The 16786-nt window shown below is 52.7% G+C and overlaps 6 protein-coding genes and 1 non-coding gene across 7 annotated transcripts; 3 read left to right on the top strand and 4 right to left on the bottom strand.

Moving 5' to 3' along the window:
- Nucleotides 1-143: 143 nt before the first annotated feature.
- Nucleotides 144-1494, top strand: P170DRAFT_374940 (putative NAD binding Rossmann fold oxidoreductase; the record flags this gene model as incomplete). Its single annotated transcript, XM_024845302.1, has 2 exons — nucleotides 144-470; nucleotides 539-1494. 2 exons carry the CDS (start codon nucleotides 144-146, stop codon nucleotides 1277-1279), a joined length of 1068 nt encoding a protein of 355 aa, XP_024710586.1. The 3' UTR covers nucleotides 1280-1494.
- A 67-nt stretch (nucleotides 1495-1561) lies between these two features.
- Nucleotides 1562-1663, bottom strand: P170DRAFT_t14. Its single transcript has one exon. It is a non-coding gene; the product is annotated as a tRNA-Phe (tRNA).
- Nucleotides 1664-1878: 215 nt separating this feature from the next.
- On the bottom strand, nucleotides 1879-3461 carry P170DRAFT_374936 (LLM class flavin-dependent oxidoreductase). Its single transcript, XM_024845301.1, has one exon. The coding sequence runs from the start codon at nucleotides 3161-3163 to the stop codon at nucleotides 2054-2056; it is 1110 nt and encodes a 369-aa protein (XP_024710585.1). The 5' UTR covers nucleotides 3164-3461; the 3' UTR covers nucleotides 1879-2053.
- A 993-nt stretch (nucleotides 3462-4454) lies between these two features.
- Nucleotides 4455-9884, top strand: P170DRAFT_346980 (DUF1793-domain-containing protein; the record flags this gene model as incomplete). The annotated part of the gene is made up of 6 exons (XM_024843601.1): nucleotides 4455-4893; nucleotides 4956-6644; nucleotides 7043-7158; nucleotides 7499-7691; nucleotides 7786-7897; nucleotides 8039-9884. 6 exons carry the CDS (start codon nucleotides 4455-4457, stop codon nucleotides 9882-9884), a joined length of 4395 nt encoding a protein of 1464 aa, XP_024710584.1.
- A 799-nt stretch (nucleotides 9885-10683) lies between these two features.
- P170DRAFT_461193 (uncharacterized protein) lies at nucleotides 10684-11958 on the bottom strand. The gene is made up of 3 exons (XM_024852009.1): nucleotides 11482-11958; nucleotides 11194-11425; nucleotides 10684-11140 (listed from the first exon to the last, which is right to left on the bottom strand). The coding sequence occupies exons 1-3, from the start codon at nucleotides 11838-11840 to the stop codon at nucleotides 10943-10945; spliced, it is 789 nt and encodes a 262-aa protein (XP_024710583.1). The 5' UTR covers nucleotides 11841-11958; the 3' UTR covers nucleotides 10684-10942.
- A 499-nt stretch (nucleotides 11959-12457) lies between these two features.
- P170DRAFT_505893 (uncharacterized protein) lies at nucleotides 12458-13797 on the top strand (the record flags this gene model as incomplete). The annotated part of the gene is made up of 3 exons (XM_024854329.1): nucleotides 12458-13086; nucleotides 13153-13365; nucleotides 13425-13797. 3 exons carry the CDS (start codon nucleotides 12458-12460, stop codon nucleotides 13678-13680), a joined length of 1098 nt encoding a protein of 365 aa, XP_024710582.1. The 3' UTR covers nucleotides 13681-13797.
- A 692-nt stretch (nucleotides 13798-14489) lies between these two features.
- yap1 (putative bZIP transcription factor AP-1/Yap1) lies at nucleotides 14490-16450 on the bottom strand (the record flags this gene model as incomplete). The annotated part of the gene is made up of 3 exons (XM_024847391.1): nucleotides 14490-14640; nucleotides 14702-15915; nucleotides 15977-16450. The coding sequence occupies 3 exons, from the start codon at nucleotides 16448-16450 to the stop codon at nucleotides 14490-14492; spliced, it is 1839 nt and encodes a 612-aa protein (XP_024710581.1).
- Nucleotides 16451-16786: the final 336 nt, after the last annotated feature.

Here is a 16786-nt window from a genome sequence, read left to right as displayed (position 1 = left end):
CGACTCGGGCTCCTTGGATATAAAAAGGCTCTAGATAACCCCAGATTGAATGTTCAAATCCATCCTCTTGAGCTACAAGTCTTTGCCTTAACACCCCAGATTCTAAAGACTTTTTTTTTAACATATCTTCCTCCTACTCCACGATGTCCATTCAAAGACTCAAAGTTGGCATGGCCGGCCTGGGCCGCGTCGGCAAAATCCATGCCAACAACTTCCTCCACCAGACTCCGCGCGCTGAGCTGGTTGCTGCCTTTACCCCTGACCCGGCAGAGCTCACCTGGGGCCGACAGAACCTTGAGCCGTACGGAGTAACGTTGTATGATGACTACGAGAAAATGTTGGACCACCCCGGACTGCAGGCCGTGGCTATCGGAACAGCCACATCTGTGCATGCCGAGGAGACTATGAAGGCCATTGACCATGACCTGCACGTCTTGTGTGAGAAGCCACTGTCAACCGACGTCGAAGTGGTACGTCTCTTTCTTGTGTTCTAGCTGCATCCAGGTTTTTGCATTAGTATACTGACATTCGATGATAGTGTAAAGCCGTTGTGCAAAAAGCAAAGACCAAACCCCATCTCAAAGTTATGTGCGGGTTCTCACGACGATTCGATGAATCGTACCGTGAGGTCCACGAGAAGATCAGCCAGGGAGCAATTGGGCGACCATCGATCGTTAGAAGCCAAACCTGTGATAAGCTCGACCCTTCTGGCTTCTACGTGGCCTATGCGGCATGGTCTGGCGGTGTGTTTGTGGATATGTCCGTTCATGACATCGATCTGACTTTGTGGTTTTTCGGCGACGATGCCGTCCCGAAGAGCATCTCGGCGCATGGAATCACGGCCGTCCAGCCGGAGTTGAAGAAGTACAAGGACTACGACAATGCAGTGGGAATTGTCGAGTTCCACAATGGCAAGATCGCCTACTATTATTGCTCCCGCATGATGCCTCATGGGCAGGAAGACACCACAGAAGTGATTGGCACGGAGGGTAAGCTGTCTGTGAACATCAACCCTCAGCGCAATTTTGTCAACTTCTACCATCCCGGAGGCATCACTCGCGAGATCCCGTCCAACTTCATCGGTCGGTTTGGACCTGCCTTCGTGAGGGAAGCCAATGAGTTCACTGCCTCGTGTTTGGATAACACGCCGCTTCCCATCAAGTTGACCAATGCGGTCAAGGCAGTAGAGATCGGCTCGTACCTACAGGAGGCCCTGGTGACTGGAAAGCAGATTCATTTCGATGAGATCGGAAGAAGGGTGGAGAAGGCTCAGCTCTAGGGTAACGGCATAATGGAGTATGGAAATGTTCTGATTAGCACACGAGATAGATGGAAATTTCAAAGGATTTAGCAACGATTGGATAGCTCTTCGTCACATGGATTTGACGTTGTGAGGAAATCAGGGGCGAGAGAAAGGGGAGATGAAACATGGGACCGAGTGGGACAGACGGTTATAACAATGAGCAATGAGGAAGTCAGTCGGCTGGTTGGAAGGATGAGGGAAGGACAAGAACTTGATTATTGAGGGCAAAAAAACAGAAAAAGAAAAAGAAATGGATAATGGGATGAACCGGGATTGAACCGGTGACCTCACGATTGCCAGATGACCTGACTGGACCGAGTAAACTTCAGTCGTGCGCTCTCCCAACTGAGCTATCACCCCATTTGCTGAAATCTAGGCTCCATTTTATGCTACATAAGCAAAATGATTGTTTTCTATGACCGATTTGCCTAGTATTATCTTTGTCTAACGACACCTGGTCCATAATGGTACCCTTTAAGCAAGCCAATCCTTCCGAATGCTTTCTAGCTTCCGGTCTTGCAGCTTGTCGGCTTCTCTTACTGTATGGCAAATATGTCCTCTTTGTCTAATAGTTGGTCGTGTCCATTCTGGCATCTGTTATATATTCTAAGGTGTTCTACCCAGGTGCGCATTAATCTTTCGTGTGGGAAGACTTTGACAACGACATCTAACCAACTCATATCTCATAATCAGTGGCCTCATATAGCACCACAGTACGGCTCCCATCTCGAGTATTTGCAAAAGACCCCCCTAGGCCGCAGATGAGCTTTCCCGCTCCTTCAATGCCTGGCGCACCCGGGGCAGGATGTAACGGCCATAGTCGATGGCGTCGTGGAGATTGTCATAACCCCGAATGGAGATCAGCTCGGCCCCGAGATCGACGTAGTCCAAGATCGAGTCGGAAATGGTTTGAGGGGACCCGACGAGTGCCGTGGACGCCCCGCGCGCATTGGTTGCGGTGACGGTGGGATACCACAGGGCGCGGTCCTGGACCTCCCCGCGGGTGGCGATGTCGAGGAGTCTCTGCGAGCCGACGTTTTGCGGCGGCGGCGCATCGGCGGGCGCCTTGCCCTGGCCCTTGGCTCGATTCTCGGTCAGAGCGTCCAAGGTACGATGAGCCTTGGCCCAGGCGAGGTCGTCGGTTTCGGCGAGAATCGGCCTGAAGGTGACCCAAATGCGAGGCCGGTCGGACTCGGGACGGCCCGCCCGCGCCGCCTCGGCGTAGATGCGATCGATTTGCTCCTTTGTCTCCTTCAGAGGCTCGCCCCAGAGTCCGAAGATATCCGCCAGCGACCCTCCAATGCGGTATGCCTCGTCCGACGATCCTCCCACCGACACGGGGATCGTGCCGTTGACCGGGCGCACCTTGTTGCTGAACTGTTTGAATTGATAATAGGTCCCCTCCCAGTCGAACGGTTCCGGCGACTCCCAGGCGCGGCGCAGAATGCGAATGTACTCCTCGAGGCGCCCGTACCGTTGCTCCTTGTTCAGGAAGTCTCCCTCCTTGGCCTGTTCGGCATCACTGCCACCGGCGATAAAGTGAACCACCGCGCGGCCGGAGCTGAGCTGGTCCAGAGTCGCCAGAGCCTTCGCGGCCACGGTCGGATATAACGTGTTCGGCCGAAGCGCGATGATGACCTTGAGGTTCTTGGTTACGGCCGCAATGGTCGCGCCGATGGTGAAAGGGTCATACGAGGACGAATCGTAAGGCACCAACGTGTAGTTGAAGGCATTGTCGTCCAGCGATCGCGCATAGCGGACCAGATAATCCGGATCAATCGAGGCATTGGGAATCGGATTCAGCTCCGTGGACGCATTGGGAAACGTTAAGCTAATGAATTCGGTCGGCATGTTGGACATTGATGGCCTGAATGTCTGGAATGGTCTGCTTCAACCGACGACCAGCCCTTCTTTATATGCGTTTATTCATTGCAACCCCTCGGGCTCGAATGCATCGTGATTGGCCAACATGGCCTAGTTGCGCACGCGATGGGCGATGGATGATGGCGACAGCTGCGACTGAAGCACGCCTTGTGGGATGCCTCCGATATCGATCAGCGTTCGATCCCATTATTAATCCTGTTCCTGAGCCGAAGTATCCGTTCATCGGCCACTACAATGATAAACGCTCCAACTGAACACCCCATGAAGTTTCTACAGGCCGAGACAAAACCAACGGATGTCATATAAGACCGCCAGATGACCAGGTGATTAGCACCAAGACCTTTCACGGCATCACAGGAGGGAACCCCCCCCCGTCAAGAGTATTCTCTAGACTGGACTCGGTGGGGTAATCATTCCAATGCTCACACCGAGATCCGATAAGAAGGCATTTGTAATACGAACAAAAGCCTCAATGAAGCTATCAATATCCCCCACACGGCGGGGGACTTCCGGCGTGGCATCAGACAGCATGGAATCACGCAATCGGGGGTTAAATTGCGGCATTCGAGTCGAAGAAACCCCTCAGATAACCCGAGAAAACTAGTTACCAACGATGGATGACACCGAAGAAGAGACAATGGGGCGTCGTTAAATTCAGAGAAACGAAGTGGTAGGTCGAAGCTGGACGTTGGCCGATACTTGCTCAGGTATATGACTGCGATGTTGATATCGATATTACCCTTCGATCAGAACTGAAATGCTGCACTCGCCATCATGGCTCAGGAATTCCGTCCTGCGTGTGATAAGGGAGTCAACAAATGAGAAGACATCATGCTCCCTGTTGAAGAAGAACGAAAGTCTGGCTTGGGGTTATGTGAACTGGCCCATCCATGGATAAACTTCTTGGATCCAAATCAACCCCGCATTCCATCCTCTCTTGGCGTCGTTTTTGCGGGATCATCCTGAACCATCTCTCCATCTTTCCTACCTGACTTCGATTGACACAATAATCTCCGGTCGATCATGACCACAACGCCCACCATAAGTGACCGAGCCATGCTGGGCTGCGCGTTGTCAATCGATTGGCATCTTCTTTGGGGCCTTTTGGAAGGCGACGCGCACCCCGGCCCCGATGACGACATGGGATCGACAGCTCCACACAGGGGTTTCCCCACGCGTCTTGCTCGTCTGGATGATTCAGATACTCCTGGGATCATCCCTTGCTCGATGGGTAACGGAACCTCTCGACTCGAGGAACAACTCCATCATGTATCTCGATTTCCAAAATAGTTTAGGATTGGGATCCTTGTTTACGACGCTGCTTTCATGCTTTACGGAGACAAGTGAACGCAATGCCATCGCGTATCGGCCAGCACTACCACCCTCCTATCCCTTGGCCGTCCGTAACCCGTATCTCTCGACCTGGATGCCCAGCAACCAAATCCAGAATTTGCCGCACGCAGACTCTCAGTTCTGGGCTGGTCAGAACCTCACATGGTCTGTCCTGGCGCGTGTAGATGGTCGGACCTATAGTCTGATGGGTGTGAAGGAAGATAGCGATGGCATTCGCCCGGCTGTCGTTCGCAGCGCCGAATATACAGCGACTCATTCGCTTTTCACCCTCGCTGCAGGGGAGGTGGTCATCACGCTGGACTTTTTCTCCCCCATATCTCCCTCTAATTATCTTCGCCAATCTCTTCCTTTTAGTACGACACGCTCCCTCGGATCCGAGTGTTCTTTGGTTGGGAGCTAACAATGTGGTACCCAGGCTATCTAACGGTGACTGTGTCCGAGTCTTCTGCTAACATCGTTCAAATACTTTCCAGTATCGACGGAAGATGGACGGGGAGTGCGCAGAACACTGCGCGTAACTTCCAGAAGACGGGTTCTACAGCAGTTTATTCGCTCACAGTAGAAAATGCGGCGCCATATTCTGAAGAGAGCGACATGGCAACCTGGGGAGAGGTAGTCTTTGCATCTCGACCAATGCCTGTTTCCAAGTTGTCTTTCTCTTCAGGCAAATGGCAAGATGTGGGATCCAGGTTTGTAGATACGGGGGTCTTGGCTGACGACGCCCCTTGGGTACCGGAGGGAGTCCTAGCCTTGTCGCATGACCTGGGCACGGTTACCAACGAGCAATCGATCAACTTCGCCGTGGGCTACGTGAGGGAGAATGCCATTAACTACCTCGAAAAGGCATACACGGGTTATTACAGGGCCCAGTACCCGGACACGAACCAGGCAGTCTCATACTTCCTGGATGACTATAACGATGCCCTTCAAGAGTCTTCGATCCTTGATTTCGAAATGGCCCGTAAAGCAAAGGCAGTTGCAGGCCAGAAATATGCGGACATTGTCACCCTTTCAGCTCGCCAGGCATACGGTGGGATTGACGTAACCATCCCAAGTGACACCCTCGACACCGAAGACGTGCTCGGCTTCATCAAGGAGCTGTCGAGTAACGGAAACCTCAATACCGTGGACGTTATTATGCCCGCCTTCCCCATCTATTATATAACCAATCCGGATTATATCCGGATTCTACTCGAGCCGATGATGAAGTATCTCGCGGCGGGGCGTTGGAAGAAGCCATACACAATCCATGATATGGGAGCCCACTACCCCAATGCCACTGGCCACGATGATCAGAAGGCAGAGCCTATGCCGATCGAAGAATGTGGAAATCTGATGGTCCTGGCTCTGGCATACGTGAGGGCTTCCGGCGATGCAGCCTGGAAGACACAGTATACGCCTATCCTGAGAAACTATGCGGACTATTTGGTTGAGCACAGCGTTAACATCCCGGAGCAATTGTCTTCCAATGATGCAGCGGGTCCCCTGGCCAACGAAACTAACCTGGCCATAAAGGCTGCAGTGGGGTTGAAAGCATTCGGAGAGTTGACGGGGCTGGCTGAATATTCACGGATTGGCGACGAGCGAGCGTCGCTATTCTTCGGTCAAGGGCTCGGAACCGATGAGCGCAAGACGCATTTTGTGCTTCAGTATCCCGAGAACCCAACTTCATGGAAGATCCCATACAATTTATACCCCGATATCTTACTTGACCTGCAAACGTTCCCAGATGCCGCATACCAGATGGGGAGCGCATTTTTCAACACGGTGCGCGGCGAATATGGGGTCCCTCTTGACCACCGGCAGGACTGGGCCAAATCAGATTGGAACATGTGGCTGGCTGGCACGCTTGACACAAGCACCCGGGACGAGTTTGTCGACGACCTGTGGGCATTCATGACCAATGGAAAGCACAATTGGCCCTTTTCTGATCGATACGTTGCCACATCAGCCAAGGGCCAGCACCCCGGTCACCCCATCCTTTGTCGCGCTCGACCCACAGTCGGTGGCCATTTTGCACTGATGGCGCTGGAGGGTCCCCGGTCACTTCATCATGACGTGCTTGGTTCATTGAAGGCTATGGAAGACGTGAAAGGAGAGCATGGTTTGGCTGGGCAGCACGGAGAAGAACTCTGAAGCCATGGTATGGTGCCTTGTTTCGGGAAGTTTGTTTCTTCACCGAGAAGGTATATCGGAACATGAGATAGCCCCTATGTAGGTAGCAAATAAAAATCAGGGTGGGTGAAAAAAAGAAAAGAAAAAAAAAAAAAAAGCAGAGACACGAATCTCATGCCCTGCAATCCCCTGGGAGAGCCCTTCCGAGCCAATCACGAAGCGTACGATGTGTAGAGTCCATCGCAGTGCTAGCTAGGTCCAGCGACATGGATGGATTGGGTCGCAGTGAAGAGGATCCACGATGTCTCCCAACACGTGGATGCGCCTTTCCAGCCAGGCACCGAGCTCACCGGGGACTCTGGCCCTGAACGGTCCTCTGCAACCGAGCAATTGACTCTGCGCAGACGACGCAGCGAGCAGAAGCAGCGGTCCCTTGCTTTTTTGTGTTGCTCGCTGGTTGCCCCTGGTCCAGGGTGCTGACTAAGCCGCTGACTGGCCGACTTGTTTCTCTCGCTCTCTCTTCCTCTCTTCTTCGCTGCATCCAAACCGCCGCTTGTTTAGCTTCCTGCTTCGTTTCTTCCTTTCTTCTTCCTCTTCTTTTGCCACTTTCTTGTCCTCTTGATTTCCTCCCTCTTACATTCCTTCCTCCTCTTCCCCAGCTTCATCGCCATCGTCGACCTTCTCACGCCCTCTTGCCCCCCCCCGGTTGAATTAGATCATAACTCATGGCTTCCGTATGTGCTCTCGCCCTCTCTTTTCCCCGTCACTTTCACCCCGTCAAGCTCCCTGGCCAACGTCATGGCCACCTCGGCCACGCGTTTTGCCACCCCTCGCACGCGCTAGGACATGCCTCTTTTTGCTAATGCTGCGATGCCCGCCCTCCAGCCCCGTCCTCCGCACAGCTTCGGTCCCCAAGGCTATCCTCTCCCCAACGGTGCCACTGGTCCTGTTCCCGGGGCCGCCCCTCTTCTCCCGAACAACGGTCGAATCATCCAGAACGGCCCGGTCAGAGTCCTGTGCATTGCAGATGTTCGAGGTAGGTCTCCTGGCGCACGCTCAACGCCGACGTCACGGGCCATGGACAGATGTGGCTGACATTGTTGCTTTTTTTCCTTTTTTGTGTTACGTAGGGAACCTGAGGTCTTTGAATGAGTTGGCCAAGCAGGCCCGTGCAGATCACATTATCCACACCGGTGACTTTGGCTTCTACGATGACACCTCGTTGGAGCGAATTGCAGACAAGTGAGTAATCCAATTGTTTCGAGGTTTCCCTTTTCTCCAGGATTTCTTGTCGTTCCGACTTGACGAGCCCCGAGGGGATGTGCTGCTTGCTCTTTCTTTTGGGAATTGGGTATGCTAATAAGCGCAATCTGGAAACAACAGGACTCTTAAGCATGTGGCTCAATACTCTCCGTTGCTTCCTGAAAACGTGAAGCGGACCATTGCCCAGACCCCCCCTCAGCAGTCGATTAAGCAGCGATTCACCCCCGACCAGCTACCCCTCTCAGAACTTCCGATGCTGCTCGATAGGCGGATTACTCTTGATGTCCCTGTATACACCGTTTGGGGTGCCTGCGAAGACGTTCGGGTATTGGAGAAGTTCCGTTCCGGAGAGTACAAGGTGGACAAGCTGCACATCATTGACGAGGCCAATTCGCGGTTGCTGGACGTCGGCGGTGTCAAGCTGCGTCTGCTGGGATTGGGAGGCGCCGTGGTGATGCACAAGCTGTTTGACAACGGCGAGGGCAAGACCACCATCGCCGGTGGGCAAGGTACCATGTGGACGACCTTGCTTCAGATGGGTGAGCTGATAGACACCGCGAACCGCGTGTACGACCCATCGGAAACCCGCATTTTCGTCACACACGCATCACCCGCCCGGGAGGGAATGCTAAACCAACTCTCCGTGACCCTCAAGGCCGACTTCTCGATCTCTGCCGGACTGCACTTCCGCTACGGCTCGTCCTACAACGAGTTCTCGGTGAACCCCTCTCTCGATCATTACCGTGGCAAGCTGGCTGCCTCGAAGGCATCTTTCAATGACGTCTGGGAAACGGTTCGGGGTGAGGTGGAGGCCGCCATTTCCTCCAACGAGGCCCAGAAGACCTTGTTGGACAACGCTTTGAACGTGGTGAACCAGATGCCCACCATCGCCAACGGTGGCAACCCCTTTGGAGGGCCTGCCGGTCCCGGAAACGCCGCCGGCCAGGTTGACGAGAGCGCCTTCAAGAACATGTGGAACTTCAACCTGGCTGACGCCGCCTTTGGTTTCTTGGTTCTCGAGGTTGAGGCTGGCCGCATCGCCACGGAGATGCGCGCCCAGGGATTCAACTTTGCGCACCGTACCGGAAAGCCCCAGGTTGCTGGAGCGCCCGGTGGTCAAGCCGGCGCCCCCGTGCCTACCGGAGCGCCCGCTGGCGTAACGTCCCCGGCGACTCGTGCGACTGGACCGGTTCCTCAGTTTGGCCAGGCTCAGCCCGCCACCGTCCGTCCCGGAGCGCCTCCCCAGCCCCAGGCGCCGGCCAAGGGCCCGACCGCTGCTCCCGCTCGTACCTCGCCGGCCCCGGTGATCCCCAAACCCGCCACTCCCCAGCCCGCCGGCACCGCTGCCCAGCCGCCCGCGCCGGCCTCGCCGGAGAAGACCTCGGTTTCGGAGGCCAACGGCAGTGCTCAGCCCGAGAAACCCTCCGAGTCTCCTCTACCCAGGCCCGAGAAGAAGCAGAGCAACGGACTCTTCGTGTCGAACGTGGACAATGAGCAGGCCGTGCGCGATCTCTTCCCCGAGGAGGACAAGTCGAAGATGGTCAAGGTCGAGAAATGGGGCAAGTACAACCACGTCGTGATGTTCACGACCGTCGAAGAGGCCAAGGCCGCTCTCGACCGCCAGCCCGTCGAGCACAAGAAGCCCACTCCTCCCGGCCAACCTCGCAAGCCCAACATCAAGTTCTTCGAAGACCGCGGTAGCCACCGGGGCAACGCCGGCACGTGGCAGGGTAGCAACCGTGGAGGAAACACGTCTCAGCGCGGATACCAGAGCGGTGGGGCCAGTGACAGTGAGACCGGACGAGGACGTGGTGGATTTGGACGAGGCCGAGGCCGCGGTGACCGTGGCGGACGAGGTGGACGAGGAGGTCGCGGTGGATTCAACAAGGGAGCGACAGCAGATTCTCCAGCGCCGACATCGACCCCTTCAGGCGACAAGCCGGCTCCCTCGGGCGGTGATGCTTGAACGGTGTGATGTGATCAATGGATAGCCTGTTGTTGCTTTTTTGACTCGTGTTTCTTCCTGCGTTTTGAATTCCCTTGATTGTTGAATATCTTCTTTATTGTCCACATTTTCTTTTCCTTTTTTTTTTGTGTCGAAACATTTTTTTCGGCCACCTTTTACCATTCTTCTCCTTCCTCTTCCTCTCTTTTTCCCTCTTTCTCTTGATAACACTCGCCAGATTTCCCACGACTTGTTTCAACTAATCACTTAATTTCTATTCTTGTGATACTTGCAAAAACAATGTTTTCTCCCATCATTCCCCTTCTATGCCCCCCGTCTGAGCGAGATGTTCTTCGTTTTCTTTGACCTAGTAGACCCTCGTCTTCGGATGGATTCCGCTAGGATTTATTCTTTTCTATTCCCAAGAACTACTGGTGCAGATATACGGAGGAAACAGAAAAAGAAAGGAACTTCATTTGCACTATCAGCTTGCGTGAAGAAAGGCAAAAGGGGGAAAAAAAAAGTGAATTTGGTGTGTATTATTGGTGATGTACGAAGGAGAAGACCAACCAAGCGACAAAAAAAAAAGACCAAAAAAAGGGATCTGAGCGGACAGTTTCCTGTATTCTAACCCTGTTTTCTCCTTTCTTCTGCTTTCTTATTTTTTCTTTACCTGGATCGCACCAATATCGATACCCTTGTAAGCTTCATTGTGGCTCCTATTTTTTTTTTTTTTTTTTCCATGCGTAGGTCCTTGGGCTGGTGATGTAATATGATGTCGTTATCATTCAAACATTCAAGTATTCAAATTATTGCAAATGGGTATCCAGGTAATCTGACCGATGATACATATCATGCTTGCAAGCATGTTCCGAACTCCAATCCATCCTGAATGACTTGAGGTGTACATAGTATATCTGATGTCCACCACAACGCCAGATAAACCCACCCGATTCACCCTTTCATTAACAGTTCAACAAAACCAAAACAAACCAAACACCGACCGAGCCATTCGTAGACGAATTCATGAAATAAACAAGATCATAGGCAAGAGAGCGATAGGCAGGGGAGGTTCTGCGTCACTCTGACACAGCTTTGGTAGTGCCGGTATCCCCGATCCCAGACGAGCACCACCATCGAAGCAAGACCTTCAATTTGGGGATGTCCTTCTCCCAGAGTGCAAAACGATCGGACTGGCGGATCACCAGGTTGGTGCCGTCGTGGTGGGCTAGGAGAATGCGGGCGTGTCTGGGGCCCACGAAAGATAACAAAAGCACCTGTGGAGGCGTTAGTTAGTTGAAAGAAGAGAGGGAGAAGCAAGAGCGCTCACCGGAATAATGTAATGGGCGCTATAGGCCTGCCGACTGAGGCAGGTGGTCATGATCCGACAGATACACAGGATCTCGCCACGGGTGATCTGGTGATCGTTTGGATTGACACTATCGTAGAAGATACATTTGATCCAAGGCCCGTCGGGAGAGTCAGCGATACCGCCGGAGCGCCAGTCAATGGAATCCTCGAACTCAAACTCCCAAAGGGAGCACCGTGGAAAATCAATGGGCCTGGCAAAAGATGGTCAGTAGCCATTTATAGGCCACGAAGGGGTGGGGTTTCATACTGCATGGGATTATTGTGTTTATCGGCCTTGCCTCTGTATATGCCATCCCAGATATAGCTCTTGAAATAATTGCCCACGACCAAACCTTCGCTCATCGCGTCGTCAGGCTCCTTCGGACTGGCAGGACAAAACTGGATATCCTCATCTGGGTCTGGGAGTGGTTTGCGAAAGGGGTCAAAGAATTCAGACTTGAATTTCGGATCACCGTCGCTGGTCAAGGGCATGGGAAGAACCTGAATGGGGGCATGTTGATCGAGGTCTTTGTGCTCGTATATAAGAAGATCCTTTTGATGGGAAATGGTTTCCTTAACAGCCCTAACAGCACGTCGACGAGCGTCGCGTTCTGTATTTCCCTTCATTTTGGCAGCGTACAGGACAAGAATTCCCCAAGCGAATAAAATATAGCCAGGGATAAAGCAGTGGACGTGGGTGTGGATGATGGGAAGTTGGATGATGAAGAATATTTATGGAGTAAACATGGCGCGGGAGGAAGTTGGTTTAATAATGGGAGGTTCCGGGGCAACGACGGGGGAGGAGGAAGCCTTTACCGCCCACCACTCAACCCCCCCGGCTTCTCTCCGCCTATCGTTCGGCTTCCCTTCTACAAAGATGCCCCCCTGTCCAGCCTCAGAGATGCGCACAGACAGCATGTCCCCTCTTCTTGCTACATTCACTGGCGACAAATTCAGGTTCGATGGGAGGCGCTTCTGGTTTGTGGCACCCTCCTGCAAAGGCGCACGGCAGTCATTGGCCAACAGCGCTGTCATCCAATATACTGTTCTATAAGAAGTGAATCACGGACTTGTAGGCCCTGTGGCCCTTGTTCTTTATTCCTTCTCCTCATTCCATTTTGTTACTAGAACTGCACTCGTTATCTGCCTTTACAACCCCTTATCCTACCCAATATTTTACAAATCGCGCCTTCTGAATTCTTTGCTGTACTGCCAATCAAACAGACCACAGCCATTACTCAATCATGGATTCAGGCAGGAAGCTTCCTGAAAACCCCGCCCGATGGACTGAGTGGGCAGAGGAGGAAGACGTTCGTGGCAAACCAATCCACGAGGAGAAATTATCTTCTGCCTCTAAGATCACACTGCGTCAGTACTTGCTTCTGCGTGTCCTTTGGACGGGACCATTTAAGAAGTTGGATTACCAGTGGCTTGACCTGGAAAGGTGGATGAAGCAAGCCGAAGAGATGCTCGAGTCCCACCACTCCTGGAAGGTCTACCTCGATAGCTTCGGTGGCAAGCCTGGGGAGGGCAATTTCTTCTTAGTTACAACATCGCAGGCCGATGCAGCAAATGTTAAGAGCGAAGAAATCTCCCAAGATGTCATGTTCTCGCCAATTTCCAAGCACACGCGCCAGAAGTCTCGTGAAAGACGTGAGCAGAATCAAACGCCAACCAAGTCGATCTCTTCTTCTATCGGACGACTTGCCCTATATGATAAGTCTACTGCGCCAGCCACCCCGATAGTGGACGATGAAGACGAAACATCCTCCGAACCAGAACCCATGTCAACGGGATACTCTCTGGGCCCTAAGGAGATCCGACACGAGATGTACCCCAAACTCGAGGACGAGCAAATCGTCAACATTGCCACGTTGAACTTCCTGAAAGCTCTTACTGACCACTTTTCCTCGCTCGCGAGCTCCTGAACCATCCATAGGAAGCAACTGAAAGCCAAGTTCAAGGATGCAGAGTACGAGGCCAGGACAGATGGATATCTTCGAGGGAAAGCCCGTAAGGAGGTGCGCGCCTTGATCGAGGTCAAGGCACCCCTTCGGGAGAGCAGCCAGGCAGAAATCCGTATGCAGGAGAGTGCGCAGATGGTCGCATGGCTCAAAGAGAGCCCCCATGCTCCCAAGATGCTTCCATTCCGGTAAGCTGGTCATTCAGAAAATAGCAGCGAGCTTTAAATGGACTAATTCCGGCGTCTAGGCGTTTCCATGTATCACAGGACCGCCACGAGATCTGGCTGAGCTTCGCAGAGTACGATAGGGAGTACATCAAATACATTGAGGATGGATCTCAAAATCCCAACCGCCCTCTATCGTTTTTGACTATGCACGAGTTCGGACCCTTCAACACCCTCAAAAAAGAGCATATGGCCAAGCTTGGACCTATCCTGCTCGCGCTCACCTTGCGCGCCGACCATGATCGCCGAGAAGAGCAGGGGAAACCTCAACCATTGTGATTTGACTGGTAGAGGGTGGGTGGGAGATGATTCAGGGACTCAGAAATACAGAAAAGTTTTGTGAGACGGAAAGGTCCAATTAGATCAGCTTCTAGCCTGAGAGGTTGGCACATTCCAGATCATATCATACCTGGATAGGGCTGCATAATTAAGTCTCCGCCGACTAGACTAGGCACGATCATACCTGCACTGCTGGACAGGAACAGAACAGACAAGGAGAATACCAAGTACATTTCAAGATTATATGTCCTGCAGAATAAAATGTGCTGTACCCTCAACGTAAACAAATCAGATCAAAGACAGGTAAACTCCTCCAAGCTCCGGCTCGGGCTCCGGCTCCAGGTCCATCCAAACGCAAACTGCGCCCAGTCCAAAGCGCCGCTTCTCGATGTGGCCGCCGATTGAGGACGGTATAAGTAAAACAAGACATAATCAACAGCGTAAACATGCCTATGATCGAAGAGACATTGATGTACATCCCTTCCGGCCCGAAGGGGGAATGAGGCTTGACCAGAGGGGCCTCCCATTCAACTCAATTGTAAACAGAAGAAGCAAAAAGGGAGTCGAAATGAGTGTGAGAATAAGAGTGAGGTAAATGAAAGACGGCTAAACAAGTACGCCGGAAATAATCAGAATGGCGATTTCCAGATTGAACAGATAAATTTGATCATATTCCCGTGTTTTTCCAATTTTTCCCCGAGTTTCCGTTTCCATCTTACGCTCGTCATGACATCAATTGCGGTATCGTATCGTAGGGTAGGGGGTATCTGAGTTCAAAGACAAGGAGGACTATGATACTTAGGTACATGCTAGTGAGCACGTCCCATGATATCGTCAACGTCCTTTTGGTTGACAACAACGCCGCCCTCCGAGCACCGAGCTTTGGTACGCAGCTCAGAGCAGAGGTTGTCGACATCGATCTCGCCGTTGCGGAATCTCTCCATGGACTGCAAACGATCCCTGTGAGAGATAGGGTCAGTAAATTCGTCATTGAACGATACATGGGAAGGTCAATACATACCATATCTTGGTGCACGACAGCATCTGCGACTTGTCCTCCCCGGGCACCATTTCCTCCTCGTCCAGCTTCTGATCAATGGAAGCGATGAGATCTTTCTTGGGCGCCTGCTGTGCCTGCGGTGTCTGCTGGTTTGTCACCTCGCTCAAGTTATGGGATGGGCTTCCCAGGTCGGGCAGCGGGAAGGCATCGTCAAAGAAAGTGCCGAAATCCTGCGACAATATCGCGTCTTGGGGTTCCCGCCAGTCCCCAAATAGCACGGGGTCGAACTGGCCACCATTTTGCTGGGCCAGGAAATCCAGTCCAAGGTTGTTGTCGTCAGATTCATCTGGTTGCTCCTCGGCGGGGACGTTCTGGTTGGGAGTATTCGAAGCACTCTCGCTGTTGTGTCTCACGGCTGGGATTGGGTTTCTGATGTTACCACAAGCCATACCAAGCTGAGCACAGAATGACTCTTCACCGTCAATGGTGCTGTAAGTACAGTGGTGCCCGTCATCGTGGGTCTTGTTTCCAGGGGAGTGTGTGGTCGGCTCGGGGGAAGTCCCGCTGGAGGACAATAGCTGGCTCTGATGCGAGTCGGACGAGGACGACGGGGAGTCTGAATTGGATGCACCAAGCGAGGACCCCGGCTGCTTAGAATTGTAAGCGGAAGAATACTTGGGTGCCTGGCCTCTGGTTGTGCCGTTCGTGGAGGCGGGGGTCGCGCCGGCTGAATCCGACGCAACAGTTGGGGAATTGGCAGGCTTGGCAGAAGCTTGGCCATTTGATGAACGAAGAGAATCCCTGTTCAAGACACCAGGGACGTAAGAGTCATTTCGCTGCGACCCATGCTGATCCTCTTTGGGCTTGTTTTGATTGTTGGACTTGGACGATTGACCGTTGTTGAAGATATGCGAGGCCGGCAGATCTCCAAACTTGGGGAAATCGAACATAAAATCATGATTGTGGAGACCGGATGTTCCTTTGTTGGGATAGGCGCTTGGAATGGCGTTGATGGCGGAAATCCCGCTCCCAGTAGTGACCCATGAGAGACGCTTGCGATATTCACGAAGTTCGACTTGCAAACGCTCCACCTGGGCACGAAGCAGGCCATTTTCCTGGTTCGCATCGTCCGATGCCTTCTGCAATTCGTCCACCTTGGTTTCCAGATCCTTCAGATGTTTCTCCTTGCGTTCACGGAACGCCCGCTGAGCTGCGCGATTCTGGGCCTTGCGCTTCTACAACGTGCGTTAGTAACACGATACTTTCGTGCTCCGAAGGGGGAAAAGATATGCATACAGAAGTTGGTTCAGAGGTCAGTGGCTTTCGCCCTGGCTTCTTGGCCGTTTTGTCGTCGCTCTCCCTCCGCTTCTTGCCCGAGTCTTCGTTTTCGTTATCCGAGCGTCCTTCTAGATCTTTTCTCTTTTCTCCAACTTCAGGGTCATCGGACGGGACGCTTCCCGGGAGATCACCAATCAAGCTTTCAGAGCCTTGGAAATCAAAGTCAAGGTCGGGATTGAAGTCAAGGAAAGGACTCTCGTCTTCAAAGCCCAGGTTACCGGAGTGCTGGGAGCGGTCAAACCCGGGGGACGCGCTGTAGCCCCCAGACGACATACGCCCCGGCGTATTCTCCGGATCGTTTTTCAAATTCGAGTTTTTAGGAGTATTCTGCTGTTTTTGAGGATTGTTGGATGAAAGAGCCGCCATGAGAAGGTCCTGTTGACCGGGCGAGAGGTAAAGCCCCTGCTGATAGAGAGAGTTGTAGTCGGCCATTTCGACAAGATTGTGGGTAGAGAATGATTTTCCAGTAGTAAGAAGGAAGAAAAACGGTCGTGAGGACCCGAGACTGAGAGTGGCGGGGTTGTTGGTCCCGGCTAGAAAAAAGCCAACTTAGCTGTTGAATCGGTGAGATAGTAGGGCCGGGCTTCCCGCCCGCTTCTTGTATCGATAGAGATCACCGATGAAAGAAGGGAGTGAGCAGTCGGATCGAAACGAGACAAAGTAAGACAGTCAAGTTTGGGTGAGGTGTGGCTTGTTGAATGAAAGATACAAAGTAACCCAACCCAAGTCAACACACAGGGTAATTATTGGCAGAATCCTTCCGCTGGC

Source organism: Aspergillus steynii (assembly GCF_002849105.1).
Source record: "Aspergillus steynii IBT 23096 chromosome Unknown P170scaffold_1, whole genome shotgun sequence".
Lineage (NCBI taxonomy): Eukaryota > Fungi > Ascomycota > Eurotiomycetes > Eurotiales > Aspergillaceae > Aspergillus > Aspergillus steynii.
This window is presented reverse-complemented; position numbering and strand designations above follow the sequence as displayed.

Excerpts from the sequence above, each read along its gene's own strand:
- P170DRAFT_374936 (XM_024845301.1), bottom strand. The coding sequence starts at position 3,163 with ATGTCCAACATGCCGACCGAATTCATTAGCTTAACGTTTCCCAATGCG.
- P170DRAFT_461193 (XM_024852009.1), bottom strand. The coding sequence starts at position 11,840 with ATGAAGGGAAATACAGAACGCGACGCTCGTCGACGTGCTGTTAGGGCT. Across the intron at positions 11,426-11,481 it reads AAACACAATAATCCCATGCA|GCCCATTGATTTTCCACGGT; the intron begins GTATGAAACCCC and ends ATCTTTTGCCAG. Across the intron at positions 11,141-11,193 it reads GCGCCCATTACATTATTCCG|GTGCTTTTGTTATCTTTCGT; the intron begins GTGAGCGCTCTT and ends ACGCCTCCACAG.